This window comes from Camellia sinensis, chromosome 3 (assembly GCF_055761805.1).
Source record: "Camellia sinensis isolate YWXY chromosome 3, ASM5576180v1, whole genome shotgun sequence".
In the NCBI taxonomy this organism is placed as follows: domain Eukaryota; kingdom Viridiplantae; phylum Streptophyta; class Magnoliopsida; order Ericales; family Theaceae; genus Camellia; species Camellia sinensis.
The window spans coordinates 80332115-80347580 of NC_138963.1; the positions used below are offsets into that span (position 1 = coordinate 80332115).

General features: G+C 34.4%; 1 protein-coding gene and 1 long non-coding RNA gene across 2 annotated transcripts in view; one reads left to right on the forward strand and one right to left on the reverse strand.

Moving 5' to 3' along the window:
- Window positions 1-4170: 4170 nt before the first annotated feature.
- Window positions 4171-15466, reverse strand: part of LOC145822631 (uncharacterized) — an 82476-nt gene continuing 71180 nt past the window's right edge. The window contains exon 2 of the long non-coding RNA XR_014364212.1: window positions 4171-4352. This is a non-coding gene — a long non-coding RNA (uncharacterized LOC145822631). The remainder of the gene's footprint in view (window positions 4353-15466) is intronic.
- On the forward strand, window positions 9426-10903 carry LOC145820817 (small COPII coat GTPase SAR1A-like). Its single transcript, XM_082917361.1, has 7 exons — window positions 9426-9511; window positions 9621-9848; window positions 9956-10027; window positions 10149-10220; window positions 10321-10396; window positions 10626-10732; window positions 10825-10903. Exons 2-7 carry the CDS (start codon window positions 9715-9717, stop codon window positions 10901-10903), a joined length of 540 nt encoding a protein of 179 aa, XP_082773487.1. The 5' UTR covers window positions 9426-9511; window positions 9621-9714.

The window sequence follows — 15466 nt, forward strand, 5'->3', positions numbered from 1 at the left end:
AAAGTGTTTTTAAGTACATCTATGCATCCTCATTTCATCCTAGGCATTTCTAGGCCTAGTTTAAGGCATCTTAATGAGGATATTGATGTAGAACCACACCGAGTCAAGTTAGGGACTAAGTCGTTGATTCCCAAGTGTGTAACTTAGTGTGTGTTCATTCTGTAACTGTGTAGGGTTGGCATCCGAGGACGCTCTAGCCTATCTGTAGCCCAGTGCTCTATGAGTAACAATGTTGTAAACATATATTCAATCATGAATATTTTCTGAATGATCAACTGTACTGCTTTCTGAAATGATATTTCTTACTGAATGAATGCTTGTCCTATTTGCGAACTATATTCGTGGCATCCATAGCAATTTACTGTTATTGTACTGTACTGCTACTGTCACAGAGATCTCTGTCGGTTCCCATGTTTGGAACCACTACTGTTTACTGATATGATGGCCATCAACTGATTGTTTGGTCTGTTAAGACCTACTGTACTGTTTGCTATTGGATGTACCACTTATGACTGCTATGATCGAATAACTGATATACTATTCAAATGACTGTTTTAAATACTGGAAGGATATTCATTCCTAACCTCTCTACGCATATGTTATTCACTAGGCTTTCGCCCACTGTTTATATATATATGTAGGTGTCCAGGCACTGGATCGGAGCTAGGAGCGTTGGGTTAAACTCCCTTTTTGTCAAGCCAACCAACGTGCCTCACTGCGAGGTTCCATGTGTGTTCAAGCTTAGGCTTTTTGGGGTGTCTCAGTTCACCCTTCTATCTCTGTTTTGTAATACTGTATAAACTTGTACTGTACTGTTATGGTAGGGATTTGGTCCCTAACCTGAATGCCTGTATATGATGTATGTACATACTGCTTTTGTTCCGAATGTGAATGTGTTATGAAAAGTCTTTTTGTATACAAACTGTCACAGCTCATTGGACATCTTCCATTTACTGTTTTGGCTTCCGCTAGTCCCTGTACTCTGTATTAATGTTATTACTGTTAAGTAGGCCTTCGGTAATCACGGATTACTGGCCGGTTATGGTGCTAAACCCATAGGGGCGGGTTTGGGCTGTGATAGAAATTGTGGCGATTGATGAAACCACCTTAAACATGAACTCTCTGAAATGTGGTAGAGTTAGAATCTGTTCCTCTCGTCTAGAGCGAGTGGATAAAATGATTATTTTGGAAAATAAAGGTAGTATGTACCCAATTCGTGTGGTTGAAGATTGTAGCTGTGGTAATGGAGCACTTCTCAACTATTGTAATCACAATGAAAAGCCAAGTTGGAAGGATTCGATGGGGAACAACAATGGAGAAGAGCAAAGTGTTGCGTTTGGCCATGGCAAGATGGAAGAAGATGAGGACGTGTCATGCAAAGTGGCTATGGTGGAGGCTCAAGATAATGTGAAAACCAATGAGAGGATCAATGTTAGAAATGAGGGATTGGATGATGGGAACACTATTCTCTCCATAACTGTATCCATCATAAATGAATCTGACATAGGGTTTGCGGCTTAAAGAGTTGGACAGACACCATTAACAGGTTGTACAAGACTCAAGGAAGGCGTGCGTGAAGAGGCAGGTCAAAATATAGTGGAGTGGGAAACATGAAATGATAGATCTAAGGTGGGATCTAATGGGCTTATAAGAAGTTTAGATGAGAATGATTTAAGGAAGTCCGATATTAATTTAGAGGTGGTCTTGGATGCAGCCCAGATATGTAATGGTAGAAATGGTTTAAATACAATCAGTGCCAGCCCTATTGTATTGTGTGCTAACCCAACTTCTGTCAATGAGACCAATGAGTTGTTGACTGGGCTGAGAAGTAGCTTAGCCCATATGGTGAAAGATGGTAAACAGCCCACTGGGATTTTAAGGATTAACCAGATGGAGACCCAAGTAGAGAAAGAATTCAACTTAGTAAGCCATGGAAATATTATCAGAAGAGTTCAATCTGATGTGAGTGAGAATGTTGAGCAGTGAAGGAAAGAAAAAGGATATTATCAAAGGAAAAAGAAAGTAAGAAAATGTGTAACTTTTAGAGGAGGATTTCAGAGAGGAGCTTTATTTCGTGAGGCAAAAGCTGCGATTTCAGCTTTGATGTTTGTCAATAACATCTCTGGCAGGCAAAGGAAATTAATGAATGAAGCCCAAGATACAATTACAATGGAAAAGGCATTGGGGTTGGATTTTGAAGGAAATGAAGCTGAAGCAATTAACAAGATCATCCAGATAGAAGAAGATGATGAAGTAAGAGTAGGAGAGATGGAAAAAAAAAGTGTTTAAACTAACACTCCAGGGTGAAATTAAGAGAAATTTACTGCTAAATGAAGATTCTATCATGGAATGTGAGAGGGCAGGGTATATTGTTATGAGCAAGTTGAGATCATTAAAAATGACTCTGAAAAAATAGAATAGTGAGGTGTTCGGAAATATGGAATCAAAGCTTTAAGAGGCTGAAGATGAGCTGCACAATTTAGACTTAAAAAGCAGAATTCAAAAAACTTAATGAGATGGAAATCACAAGAAAAAAAGAGGTGATGGGATTGGTTTAGCAGATTCGAAAAAGAAAGGAATGGTTGTGGCTACAAAAGTCAAGAGTAGATTGGGCATTAAAAGGGGACAAGAACACAAGGTTTTTCCATATAATGGCATCTATGAGGCAAAACAAAAATATGATTAACTCAATGAAGATTGATGAAGTTATTGTTGAAGAACTAGCTGAAGTCAAACAAGCAATGCGTAACTATTTCAAGAAACAATTTGATGAACAATGGAGAAAAAGGACCAACATTGGTGGGAATTTTCAAAAGGTGAATCCTATTCAAGCCATTGAAATTTTGGAAAAAGACTTTACTGAGGCTGAGGTGTGGGAGGCAATTAGAAAGAGCGATGGGAATAAAGCTCCAGGGCCCGATGGTTTTAATATGATGTGCTTTCAGAAGGGTTGGAAGGTGATGAAAGAAGATATAATGAATTTCATGAAGGAATTCCATAAAAATAGCAAATTAGGTTATGGTATAAACTGCTCTTTTGCCACCCTTACTCCAAAGAAAGACATCCCATCATCCATTATGGAGTATAGACCAATTAGTTTGATCAATTCTGAGTACAAGATCTTATCTAAAGTGCTAGCTAACAGATTGAAGCAAGTATTACCAAATGTAACTGATAAAGTCCAATCAGCATTCTTGAGGGAGAGAAACATTTTGGATGGGGTTCTCATTGCAAATGAGGTAGTAGATTGGTGGAAGAAATCTAAAAAAAGGGGACTAATCCTTAAACCAGATTTTAAGAAAGCCTATGATTCGGTGAATTGGAATTTCCTTCTTCAGATGTTGGCAAACTTTGGGTTTGGACCAAGATGGTTAGATTAGGTAAAAGAGTGCATTACCTCACCTAGAGTGTCTATTTTAGTGAATGGATCTCGATCTGAAGAGTTTTGTCCTTGTAGAGGGTTAAGGCAAGGTGATCCACTTTCACCTCTTTTGTTCAATGTTGTAGCTGAAGGGCTTAATATATTGTTGAAGAAAGCAAAGGAATTGGAGATTATCAATGGGGTGGAAGGGGGCAGTGGTGGGTTTTGTGTGTCTCATCTTCAGTACGCAGATGACACAATAATCATGTGCAATGCGGAATGGTCTGAAGTGGTTCTCATTAAAAGAATTTTGAGGTGCTTTGAAATGGTATCTAGGCTTAGGATAAATTTCCACAAAAGTGTGGTATGTGGGGTTGGTGTGGATGATGATCTAATTCTGGAGTTTGCATCAAGACTTAATTGTTTAAGTCAAAAATTGCCATTCAAGTACCTTGGTCTTCCACTTGGAGCTAACCTAGGTAGAAAATATTCTTAGAAACCTGTCATTAACAACTTTAAAAAGAAGCTCTTAGGTTGGAAAAGAAGAGTACTGTCATTCGCAGGGAGAGTTGTTCTTATTAAATCTGTTTTGTCCTCTTTGCCAATTTGTTACATGTCACTTTTTAAGATTCCTGAAAATGTCGCTAAGGAACTTGATAGGTTGCAAGCAAATTTTCTGTGGGGAGGTTCAGAAGTTAGGAAGAAAATTCATGTTATGACCCAACCCCAGGGGCTTAGGGTTGGAATCGAAACTTACTAACTTATTCTATACGTAGCAAATTAAACTGTGCAAGTGGACATAAAAATAATTAAATAGGAAATTACTCCATTTATAGGGCTTTTATTATTTTATTATTCAGTGACCGGGCTCGAGTAAAAACAAAACGGAGAAAAAAAATATAAAGAAAAGAAAGACAAAATAGTGGTTCAACATCAATCCTCGTGCAAGTTCCATTACGTGAGGTTATGGGTTTCTTTCACATCTCGTCACCTGAAATGGTAACAGCTATAAGCACACAGCAGAGTGAGAAATATTATGTCAAGAGCATAGGGAATACAAAATAACCATGGATAGTTAGTTAAGCCAAAGTATTTACATAACTCAATTTGGTAAATAAATCATTTAAGTGGCAGAAACTTAAATACAAAAATTATATAAATAAATAACCATAACTACGGTACAAAATAGAACAGAATGGAGGTCACAGAAGTGACAGTCAGAACAGAGGTCAATGGATCCATGACAAACAGAGGACCACAAAGTGGCCAAACAGAGGCCAATGATTATTTAAGTCCCCCAAGGCATGGGACTCCCGTGGTGGTACTTACAAAACATAATTGTTTATAAGGTTATAGTCAAATATTTTTTAAAATTTAAACAAACATATCCATGGGTTTCATTTTAACAAATAGAGTTCAGATATTAATCTACGTAATTGAAATATTTATGAAACATAACTTGTATTAATATAACTAATAAAGTACAACTTGTATAAAATAAATTATGGTAAGTCAAAACATACGTAAAATATGTTATGGTAACTCAATGTATAATATAACTCACCTTCAGATTAAGTCTTACTACTTCTTTTCTATTTTTCTTATCTTTCCGAGACTATTCCTTTGCTCTTTTTTTTTTTCCCTCTATTTCTTTTTTCTTTTCTTTTCTTCTTTTCATTCTCTTCTTGATTCGCACAGGTTCCCCCCCCCTCCCTTATATACACAAGGCTCTAGTGATGACTTATCTAATAATGATGCCTTAGTTTGATGACTCAGCTTTCCTAAGCCACTAGACAGCATAGGTGGCCTAATTGTCTCCTCCTAAAATCATCTTAATTAATTACGGTGATCTTGCTCAAGAAAATTCATTCATTTGATTTGATTTTTTTTTTAATAAAACTAATGCTAAATTAGTTTACATCCTTAGCACATATAGCTATATAATTAGATGTATTATTTTATATATTAATAACCATAATGACAAATTAATTTACATAGCATGTATAGCTTATTTATTTTATTATTTTCATTATTATTATACTTTATCTCATACCATGACAAAATTAATTATTTAGTAATCATTATTATTATTATTATTATTATTATTATTATTATTATTATTATTGGTTGTGGTATTAATTAAATATTTAGGGTGTCACAATTCATTTAGTAAAATAGAAGGAGATTATAATGGAAAAGCAAAAAGGAGGTCTGGGGATAAAAGATATCAAGCTCACAAACCAGTGTATGTTATTCAAATGGTGGTTGTGGTATGCAATTGAAGATGATGCATCATGGAAAGCAATAGTTTGTTGCAAGTATGGATTTGCTGGAGGGAGATGGTTGCTGTCTACTAATATAACAGGCATAACTTCTAAAATATGGAGGGATATAGTGGAAGTATCACAATCAAATCCAAAATTGTATACCCTATTTTTGGAGAACATGGAAATAACAATAGGGAACGAGAAAGGAATAATGTTTTGGATTGATAATTGGATAGGGGATTCAAGTATATGTACTAAATTCCCTAGACTTTATCAGTTATGCACAGCAAATGAGGCTTCTCTAGATGAGCAGATTTCAATAAAAGACAGTTCAGACAGGTGGTGCTTCAGTTTTAGAAGAAATCTACATGCTTGGGAAGAAGATGAGTTCGTAAAACTCATTGATTTATTGGGAACAGGGCCCAAGATAGGAATGTAGATTGAGGATTTTGTGAAATGGAAGGGTGATCCAATAGGTGGCTTCAAGGTTAGAAGTGCATATAAATGGTGTGATATGGATTCTGTACCTCTACTCAGTTCTGCTGGACTGATATGGAACAATTTATCTCCACCTAAAGCCAAATTCATTACTTGGTTGGCATGGAAGGGTAGACTTAAAACAAAGGCTTTTCTGCACCAAATTGGAGTGTTGAGGGGGAATGTGGATTTACATTGTGTGTTCTACAAATCTGATTTGGAATCTTTTAATCATATTTTATTGCTCTGCCCTTTTGTATGGAAGGTATGGGTAAGCATAATTGAGTGGTGGGAGCTGGAATGGGTAACACCAGATTCAATAGAGTGTTTAATACAATGGTGGTTGAGTTAGAATTTTAATAAAAAAGAAAAGATGTTTTGGAGATCTATTCCCTCAGTAGTGCTTTGGTCTATTTGGAAATACAGAAATGAGTGTATTTTTTTTGCTAAACATCCAGATTTGGTGGAGTTATGTGAGACAATTAAGGTAAGGTTAGCACTTTGGTGGAAATCACATAATTCTGGGTGCCTTTATTCTGTAAATGATATTATGAGTAATTTTCAGGTGGTGAAACAAAGCTTGTAAAATCAGATTGGGTGTGAAGATGCATGGGTAGTAGGAGCAAATGTCCGAAGAGAGTAACAACAGTATTGTGGGAGGGTCTGGTACATTCTCTGTTCTGCATTTCTTTAGCAGGATGAGAGAGCAGTAGTATTATTCTGTCATGGAATTGGCATGTTATCTACACTGACCTACTGAGCAGCAGTTGTTGCAATATGGGGTTAGTTTGAAGAATTGCTGCTTTGGTGGGTTGGGGGTTCTGGACTTGGCTTACCTGAAGTGTGGTGATCAGGGAGCATTAGTGCTAAGGATTAGTGGTGTTTGTTATTTTTGTTGTTTTTTGTGGTTGTGTTTTGGTTGGTTGCTCACCAGCTTGATGCGATGCTGTAGATGATTGGGCTTGTTCTATAGTGCCAACCTAGTTGGGATCATATTACTTAGCTATGATACTTGTGCATCCATCTTTTTTATTGATGTATGGTGTACCTTATTATTCATCTATAAAATTTCTCTGTTGCTGATAAAAAAAAATAATAAATGAACCATTTCATATTTAATGCCAATAGATGTTATTATTTGCTCCCAATTATCCTAATGTAAAATTCTAACCATATCCTCATTTATAATCTCTCAAAACATAAAATTCTAATGTAAAATTTTAAGAAAGGAACCATCAGTATTCTAGCCATATCCTCATTTACATAAAATATCTAAAATATTTAGTTCTATTGAGTTCAATTCCTAAACTCACTACAAGAATTTACACATTTTGCGACCACTTTTGCCGACCAAAAAAATTTTGGTCGCAAAAAAATGACATTTGGCGACCAAATATTAATTAGTCGCGAATGATCATTATTTTTGGCGACCAAATATTATTGGTCGCAGAAGGTTATATTTTGGCAACCAAAAAATATGTTGGTCGCAGAAAGTGGTATACTTTTGCCGACCAATTACAAATTTGGTCGCGGAAGGTCAGATATTTTTTGGCGACCAAAAATTTGGTCGCGAAAAACTTATTTTCAGCAACCAAAAAAAAATTAGTCGCCAAATTAGTACTTTTAGCGACTAATATTTTAGTCGCCGTTGATTGAGATTTGGCGACCAAAAAAATTTGTCGGCGAAAGAACCTGTTTTTGTGACTAATTTGATCTTTTGGTCGCCAAAAGTTTGGGGGGAAATTTGAAAGATGGAGGGGGGAAATGAAATTTGAACCACCGTCGCACTCCTCATTAGTTGTATCCATGTACTACTGTTGCAACTTGCAAGTGTGGAACAATGAAAGGAACAAGACTTTCGAAGTAGCAGATGACTCCCCAAACCTCATTTTCTCTCTCATGTCGAAAACCCTTCTCTCTCGCATCAAACCTCGTCACAACCCCAAACCCAGTTCTTCCCCTTCCTTCTCCTTCAAACCCCACATCAAGCGACTCGTCAACGAACTCTGTGACATCCTCAAAACCCACCACCACAATCAATAGCAAGACACCCTCGAAACCCGCCTCTCCGAAGAAGAAATCGTCCCATCTGACATTGCCCATTTGGTGCTCGACCGTATTCGCGACCCCGAATTGGGTTTGAAGTTCTTTGATTGGGTCACTCAACGCCCATACGGTTGTTCTCTTGATGGGTTTGCTTATTCTTCTCTTCTTAAGCTCTTGGCCAGCTCTAGAGTGTTTTCAGAGATTGAGACTGTGTTGGAGAGTATGAAAGTTGAAGACAAGTTACCGACTCGGGAAGCTTTGGATGCTGTAATTCGAGCATATTCGGATTCTGGGTTAGTCGATAAAGCCCTTGAAATTTATACTACTGTGCTTAGTACTTCTAATTCTGTTCCAAGTGTTCTTGCTTGCAATTCTTTGCTTAATGTGCTTGTAAAAGAGGGTCGAATTGAAATTGCAAGCCGAGTATATGATGAAATGTTTGAAAGAGTTGAGGATGGTTATATTTGTAAAAAAATATTTGTTTATATTTTTATTATGTTTAAAGCAATTCATGTATTATGTTTATATTTTTTTTCTTCCCTCTTTATACTTACCTTGATAGGTGTGTTCATGTTCCTAGCACTGTGAGAATCAAAATCATTAACATGTATAAATTCTTGGTTTGCGTGGTTTCACATATGTTTGTAGCTGCAATTTACACATTGTCAATTGGTCCATGAGGATGTATAATGCTATATCAGAACTTAGACAAGACAAAAGCATTCTATACATGTTTGGAATGTAGGAAAAAATATTTATTGATACCCACTCGTTAGATTGTTTCTTGAATGGGCTGTAGTCCCTTGTTGCCTTGCCTTGAATGGCCTGGACTTTCCAGAAGATTTTGTTAAATATTAGGCAATTAAAACTTTATCTACCCTGTTAAAGTTGGTTTCTCAAAGAATTATCTATAATTAGAGATTAGTAAGTTTTATGCAGCTCTGTTCTTGTAAACCGCTTATCAGGGGAAATTCCTATGGGACTGTAAAATATTTCCACTCTCACATACTTGTATGTTTTCCAATTTTTGCTTATCAATTTTCTTTCTGAAGAGTAATGTGATAATTGAAGTTTGAAACCATTGAGAACTGAAACTGGACCAAGCATGCCTTTCATCTCATTTTATGTGTTTTTATTTTTCTTAATCTCAACAACATGGTATATATTTACATCCCAACAATAGTGGCATCATTTTTGCTCACACATTTTTAAGAAACTGTAGTAGTGATTTTATTTATTTATTATAAATTTTTTTCTTTTACCAATCTCAATGGATATTTTGATCCAAGAGTCTTGAGGCGAATCAATTTTCTGGCAGTGTTCCTCCTGAACTCGGGAAACTAAGTAACTTGAAAACTTTGTAAGACATGTCATTCCTTGTTTACTTACACTTACTCCTTGAATCAAATTTGACAAGGATGAAAGAATATCCAACTCATTTGTTTGGCTACATGTTGTTGCAACTTCAGGGTATTGTCCTCGAATTGATTGAGTGGAAATCTGCCACCTTCATTTGCTGGGCTAATAAATTTGACTGATTTGTAAGCTACTACAATATCTTATATGATTTCCTATATTATTTCAATGATGGTGTCGGTTCAGCACCAGTTTCTTGCACAATGCAATAGGATAAATGATAACAACTTTAGTGGAGCAATACCTGATTTCATACAGAACTGGAAACAACTTGCGAGATTGTAAGATTCTGATCTTCCGAAAAGTGCCTTTTCAAATCGGCTAAAAGCAGTGATGGTTTTTCCGTTATTTGTATATAACCATTCAATTCTAATTTGTGTCGATGAAGAGAAATGCATGGAAGTGGATTGGAGGGACCCATTACATCAAACATATCCCTTTTGAATCAATTAACTGAATTGTGAGTACAAAACATTCTTATAGCAACAAAGTAGTTTTAGGAGGTAATGTTATTTTTCTGATTTATTTGATTGATAGTGTACTGTTGATGGAATTGCTCATGGTGTGATCTCTTTGACCAGGAGAATCAGTGACATAAATGGGATAGCTCAGGAATTTCCTACCTTGAGCAACACTACAGGGCTAGTAAGATTGTATGTTTGATGATTGTATAATTTATAATGTTCAATATTTATAGTGTTTATAGGTGAGTTTCATCTTGAGTTTAATTTTATTCATTTTTTTCGTATTTAGGGTTTTGAGAAACTGCAACATTTCTGGTGAAATCCCGAAATATATTTGGAAAATGATGAATCTGCAAATGTTGCAAGTAAAGCATGTTAAGCTTTGGTGAATGATTTTTATTTGACCTTCAGTGTTTTCATCAATGTATAATTGATTACACGACCAAAGCGATTTAATTTTTCATCCTGTTATTGTTATTGCTGTTAGTTTTTTTCACTGTCAATGCATGAAAAGGACAAATCACAGCTCATTTATATGACAGTGCTTATTGGATTTTGTTCACAAATAGTATATAATTTTTGATCATCATGCAGGTGGATTCTGTAGTTTACCTTGTTGACGCGTACGACAAAGAGAGATTTGCAGAGGCCAAAAAGGAGCTGGATGCCCTACATAAAAAAGAACAACAATACTCAACCTTGTTAACACCAGATGTTCTTTTTTTTTTGAAATTGATACTGATTATGTTAAATTTTTGTTAGAATGAGTTGTTTTTTGTTTTTTGGGGTTTAGAATAGGGTTTTGTGAATTGTTCCTTGTTTTTGGAATCAATGTTGCTGCTGCTGAGTTATGTGTTGAAACTTGGATGTAGAAAATTTTATAATAAGACCTGTTTTGATTATGAATTCATCCTATTTTGATTATGAATTCGCTAAATATTACAGGTGTATTGTTTTCCTGCTTTGGCGACCAATTTATTAGTCGCGACATCCAAAATAATTGTTTTTCGCAAAAAATGACAATTGCCGACCAAGAGTTTTGGTCGCAAAAAATACATCTATTGCCGACCAAAACAGTTTTGGTCGTGGAAACTCACTTTTGCCGATCAAAAATTTTGGTCGTGAAAAGTAACAAATGGCGACCAAATTTTTTGGTCGCGAAATGTGATAATTGACGACCAAACTTTTTAGTCGCGAAATGTGACAATTGGCGACTAAGAAATTTGGTCGGGAAAATATCACTTTTCGCGACCAAAGTGTTTTAACGACAAAATAAATTAGTTGCGGTAATTAAATATTTAGCGACTAAAAATTTAGTCGGCAAATCCAACTTTTGCCGACCAACCAAAATTTTGGTCGCGAATTACTTTTGCCGACCCTCAATTGGCGACCAAAGTAGCGACCAAAAAAATTGGTCGCGGATAACTTTTGCCGACCAAAAATTGACTTTTAGCGACCAATTTTTTTGTTGCCAAAAGTGTTAATTCTTGTAGTGACTATTCATTTTTTTCCATCGATTTTATTTAATAGAAATAAACAAATGGTTCAGACTGAAAGTATATCAAAAATTTAATATTTAAATTGACAAAATTAAAAATTGATGATTTATTTTGTAATAAAGATCAAAGTTTGAATTTTTGTTATTTATAATTTCTCCATTTTATTTTCTATTTCTTCTATCATTTTTGTTTTTTATTTTCAAAATCATTTCTCTCTCCTTTCCTTTCTCTTTCCTTATGTGTATGTGAACGCATATATGTAACTAGCGACAGGGTACACGCAATGCGTTTGCAAACTCGTAAAATAAATATAAATTTGAAATAGTGCATTAAGAAAATTGAATATATAAATTAAAAAAATAAATTGAATATAAAAATAATCTTAGCTAAACTCAATGTTCTTAACTGAATATAATTTTTTTTTAAAATTTGATTTTATAAATAATTAAACACAAATTCAAAGACTAAACATTAGCAATCAAAGAGATTTAATAAACATGAAAAAAAAAATAATTAATTAAAAACTCAAAAAAAAAAAAAAAGAAGATCAAAGATAATGCAAAAATGTTGTTCAAAAAAAGAGATAATGCAAAAATGTATGAGTGTATATATATCCTATAAAATTCAAAGACAATGCAAAAGTATATGAATGTGTGTGTATATATATTATATCAAACTTTGAAATTGAAAAAAATTTCTGAATGTCTATTTCTTTTTCCTTATTCTTCTTCTTCTTGTTGTTTCTAAAATATGCAACTTTCAAAATATAAATGAGCATATATATGTATCCTATCAAATATTGAAATTCAAAAAAATTTCTAAATATATATTTCTTCCTCATTCCTTTTTCTAAAATAAGTAAATTTTCAAAATATAATTTTAACTTACTATTCTCAGTTATCCAAGAATTAAGAGAATTTTTTTATTTTTTAATATTTACTATTATTATTTTGTTTCAAAAAATGTTTAAGAACATCCCCATTCTTTTTTTGTGTGTACAAATTTTTTTTTGAAAAGTTTGGAATACTACTTTTTTTTAAACAGTTTGGGAATTAAAAAATAGTTTGCCTACGTTTTAAAGAAAGATAGAAAGTAAAAAATTGAAAACACAATTAATAAATAAATAAAAAATCATTCCCTTTTTTTTTGTTTTCTTTTTTCTAACTTCTCTATTAACCTATTAAATCAATATGCCAAAAATAAATAAATAAATAAATAAATTATACTTAGAATGATAATCTATATAATTTAAAAAGTTTGTATTGTAAAATCCACATCTATCTATACTATCTATAAAGCATCTAACATATATGTGCCCAAAATCTATAAACAAATAAAATAAAAATATACTCACAAAGATAATATATACACAAAATCTGTACAGTTATTTTTATTTTTTGTATTTTTTCAATCAATATAATGATGAAAATAAAAATGGAGTTTTTTTTTTTTTTTGCAATGAACTTAATGAAGAAATAAAAACTATTAAAGAATTGCATAATTTATATAAAAACAAACAAACAAACAAAAGCCTTAGTCATTGAGAATTTTATTAAAAAATAAATAAAAAATCTAATCCTCTTATATCACTTATAGTCAAAGAGAAACAAAAGATTGATAAGTAATTACTTAAAAAATTATTTCTTTTGAACAACACAAAGTTGTAAAACAATTTAGAAAAAATAAATAAATTATGTATATAAGTTGTAAGACAACAAAATTTTTTGTATATAAGTTCTAAGACAACCTTTGAAGAAAAAAGAAAAAAAAAATTTGTATAAATTTGTGTAAAACAACTTGGAAAAAAAAAAAGGAATATGAATTCTATAATTGTAAATTCTGCATAATAACTCATCAAATGACTAACTCTTGTATGAGTTTGCATTTTGCTTTTGTACTTTCTCTGCAAACCCAATCAAAACCTCCTAATTTTGGCCCCAAAAGACCTCTCTCTCAATCTTTATACCTAATAATTGTTCTTCTTCAATTACGTCTCTTTCTTCTTTAATTTCTCATTTTTTTTTCCGATTTGTTTGGGTATCTTCAATAGACTCAATCGCATTATCTGAAGAAAAAAAAAAAAATCATGAAATATGTTAAAATGGTTGAAAGAAATATGGGAATTGTATATCTGTATTATATTAAATTCAATTGAATACAATAGGAGAGTCTGTATTTATAGGCTGAACAGAAACTTAGATAAATATAAAAGGAGAGAGAGAGAGAGAGAGAGAGAGAGAGATGCAAGGAGATAGAGATAGAGATAGAGAGATATAGAGATAAGCTACATCTACAATACAAGGAGATAAGTATAAATCTAATATATACATTGACAACCACTCTCAAACTCAAGGTGAGTAAGCATCAACCAACTTAAGTTTGGAAACGAGATCACTGAAACGACTAGGATGATGAGCCTTGGTGAAAATATCAGCAAGTTGATTAGCAGAAGAAATAGGAAGAAGATAAGCAGTGCCACGTGTAACATGCTGTCGAATGAAATGACAATCAATCTCAATATGTTTGATGCGATCATGGAAGACATCATTATGAGCAATCTGAATGGCACTCTGATTGTCACAATAGAAAGGTGGCACCAGGGAAAGAAACACTCATATCAGCAAGGAACCAACAAAGTCATAAAAGTTTCTGAGTAGTGTCAACAAGAGTGCGGTATTCAGCTTCAATACTAGAACGAGCAGTGAGTGATTATTTCTTGCTGCACCAAGTAAGAAGAGAATCTCCTAAAAAGAAACAGAAACCCGTGGTAGAGTGTCAATCAGTAGGATCCCCAGTCCAATCAGCATCAGAAAAGGCACGAAGCTCGAGAAAAGAGTGAGCAGAGTAGTGGAGTCCATAGAACATAGTGCCTTTATGGTAACAAAGCATGCGAAGTAGAGTAGTGTAATGCAGGGTGCGGGCTGACTAACAAGATGGACAACATAGGCAATATCAGGATGAGTCACAGTGAGATAGACAAGAGTACCAACCAGCTGGCGATAAAGAGTAGCATCAAAGAGAAGATCCTCATCTAGAGGAGTAAGACGAGTCTGAGGATCAACGGGAGTAGAGGTAGTCTTGCAATTGGTAAGACCATCACGTACTAGAAGATCAGATGTGTATTTGCCTTGGGACAAATAATAACCAGTGGAATCATGAGAGATTTCAAGCCCTAAGCAATAATTGAGAGTTCCAAGGTCCTTCATCTCAAACTAACGATTAAGAAATTGTTTGAGGTTAAGAATACCAGCCACATCATCACCAGTGATAATCATATCATCCACGTGATGAAGAAGAAGAGTAATGACATTAGAAGTGGTCCGAACAAATAGAGCGGAGTCAATGAGCTAGAAGTGAAGCCAAAGTCATGGATGGTGGAACTGAATTTAGCAAAGCTCGTGGGGCTTGCTTGAGACCATAAAGAGCACGCGGTAGTTTAAAAACCTTATGAGCCTGATAAGCAGACCCAGTGGGAGGTTGTATGTAGACTTTCTTAAGAAGATCACCATTGAGGAATGCATTTTTGACATCTATCTGAAAGAGATCCCAGTGGCGAGCAGCGGTAAAAACAAGTAAGCTACGCACAGAGGTAAGCCGAGCAACTAGAGCGAAAGTCTCCTCATAATCAATGCCATATTCCTGGGTGAATCCCTTTGCAACCAGATAGGCTTTATAGCGCTCAATAGAGCCATCAGAATGGGTCTTGATTTTGTATACCCATTTGTAGCCAATCGTAGTCTTTCCAGGAGGAAGATCAATAACATCCCAGGTATGCGTTTTTTCTAAAGCTTATAATTCATCAGTCATAGCTTGCTGCCAAAGTGGATTAGTACAAGCCTCACGATAGAAGGTAGGTTCATAAGTAGAAAAGATAGTAGACCTGACAATATAATCACGAAGATGAACAGGTGGTTGAGTTACCCGATGTAGATGATC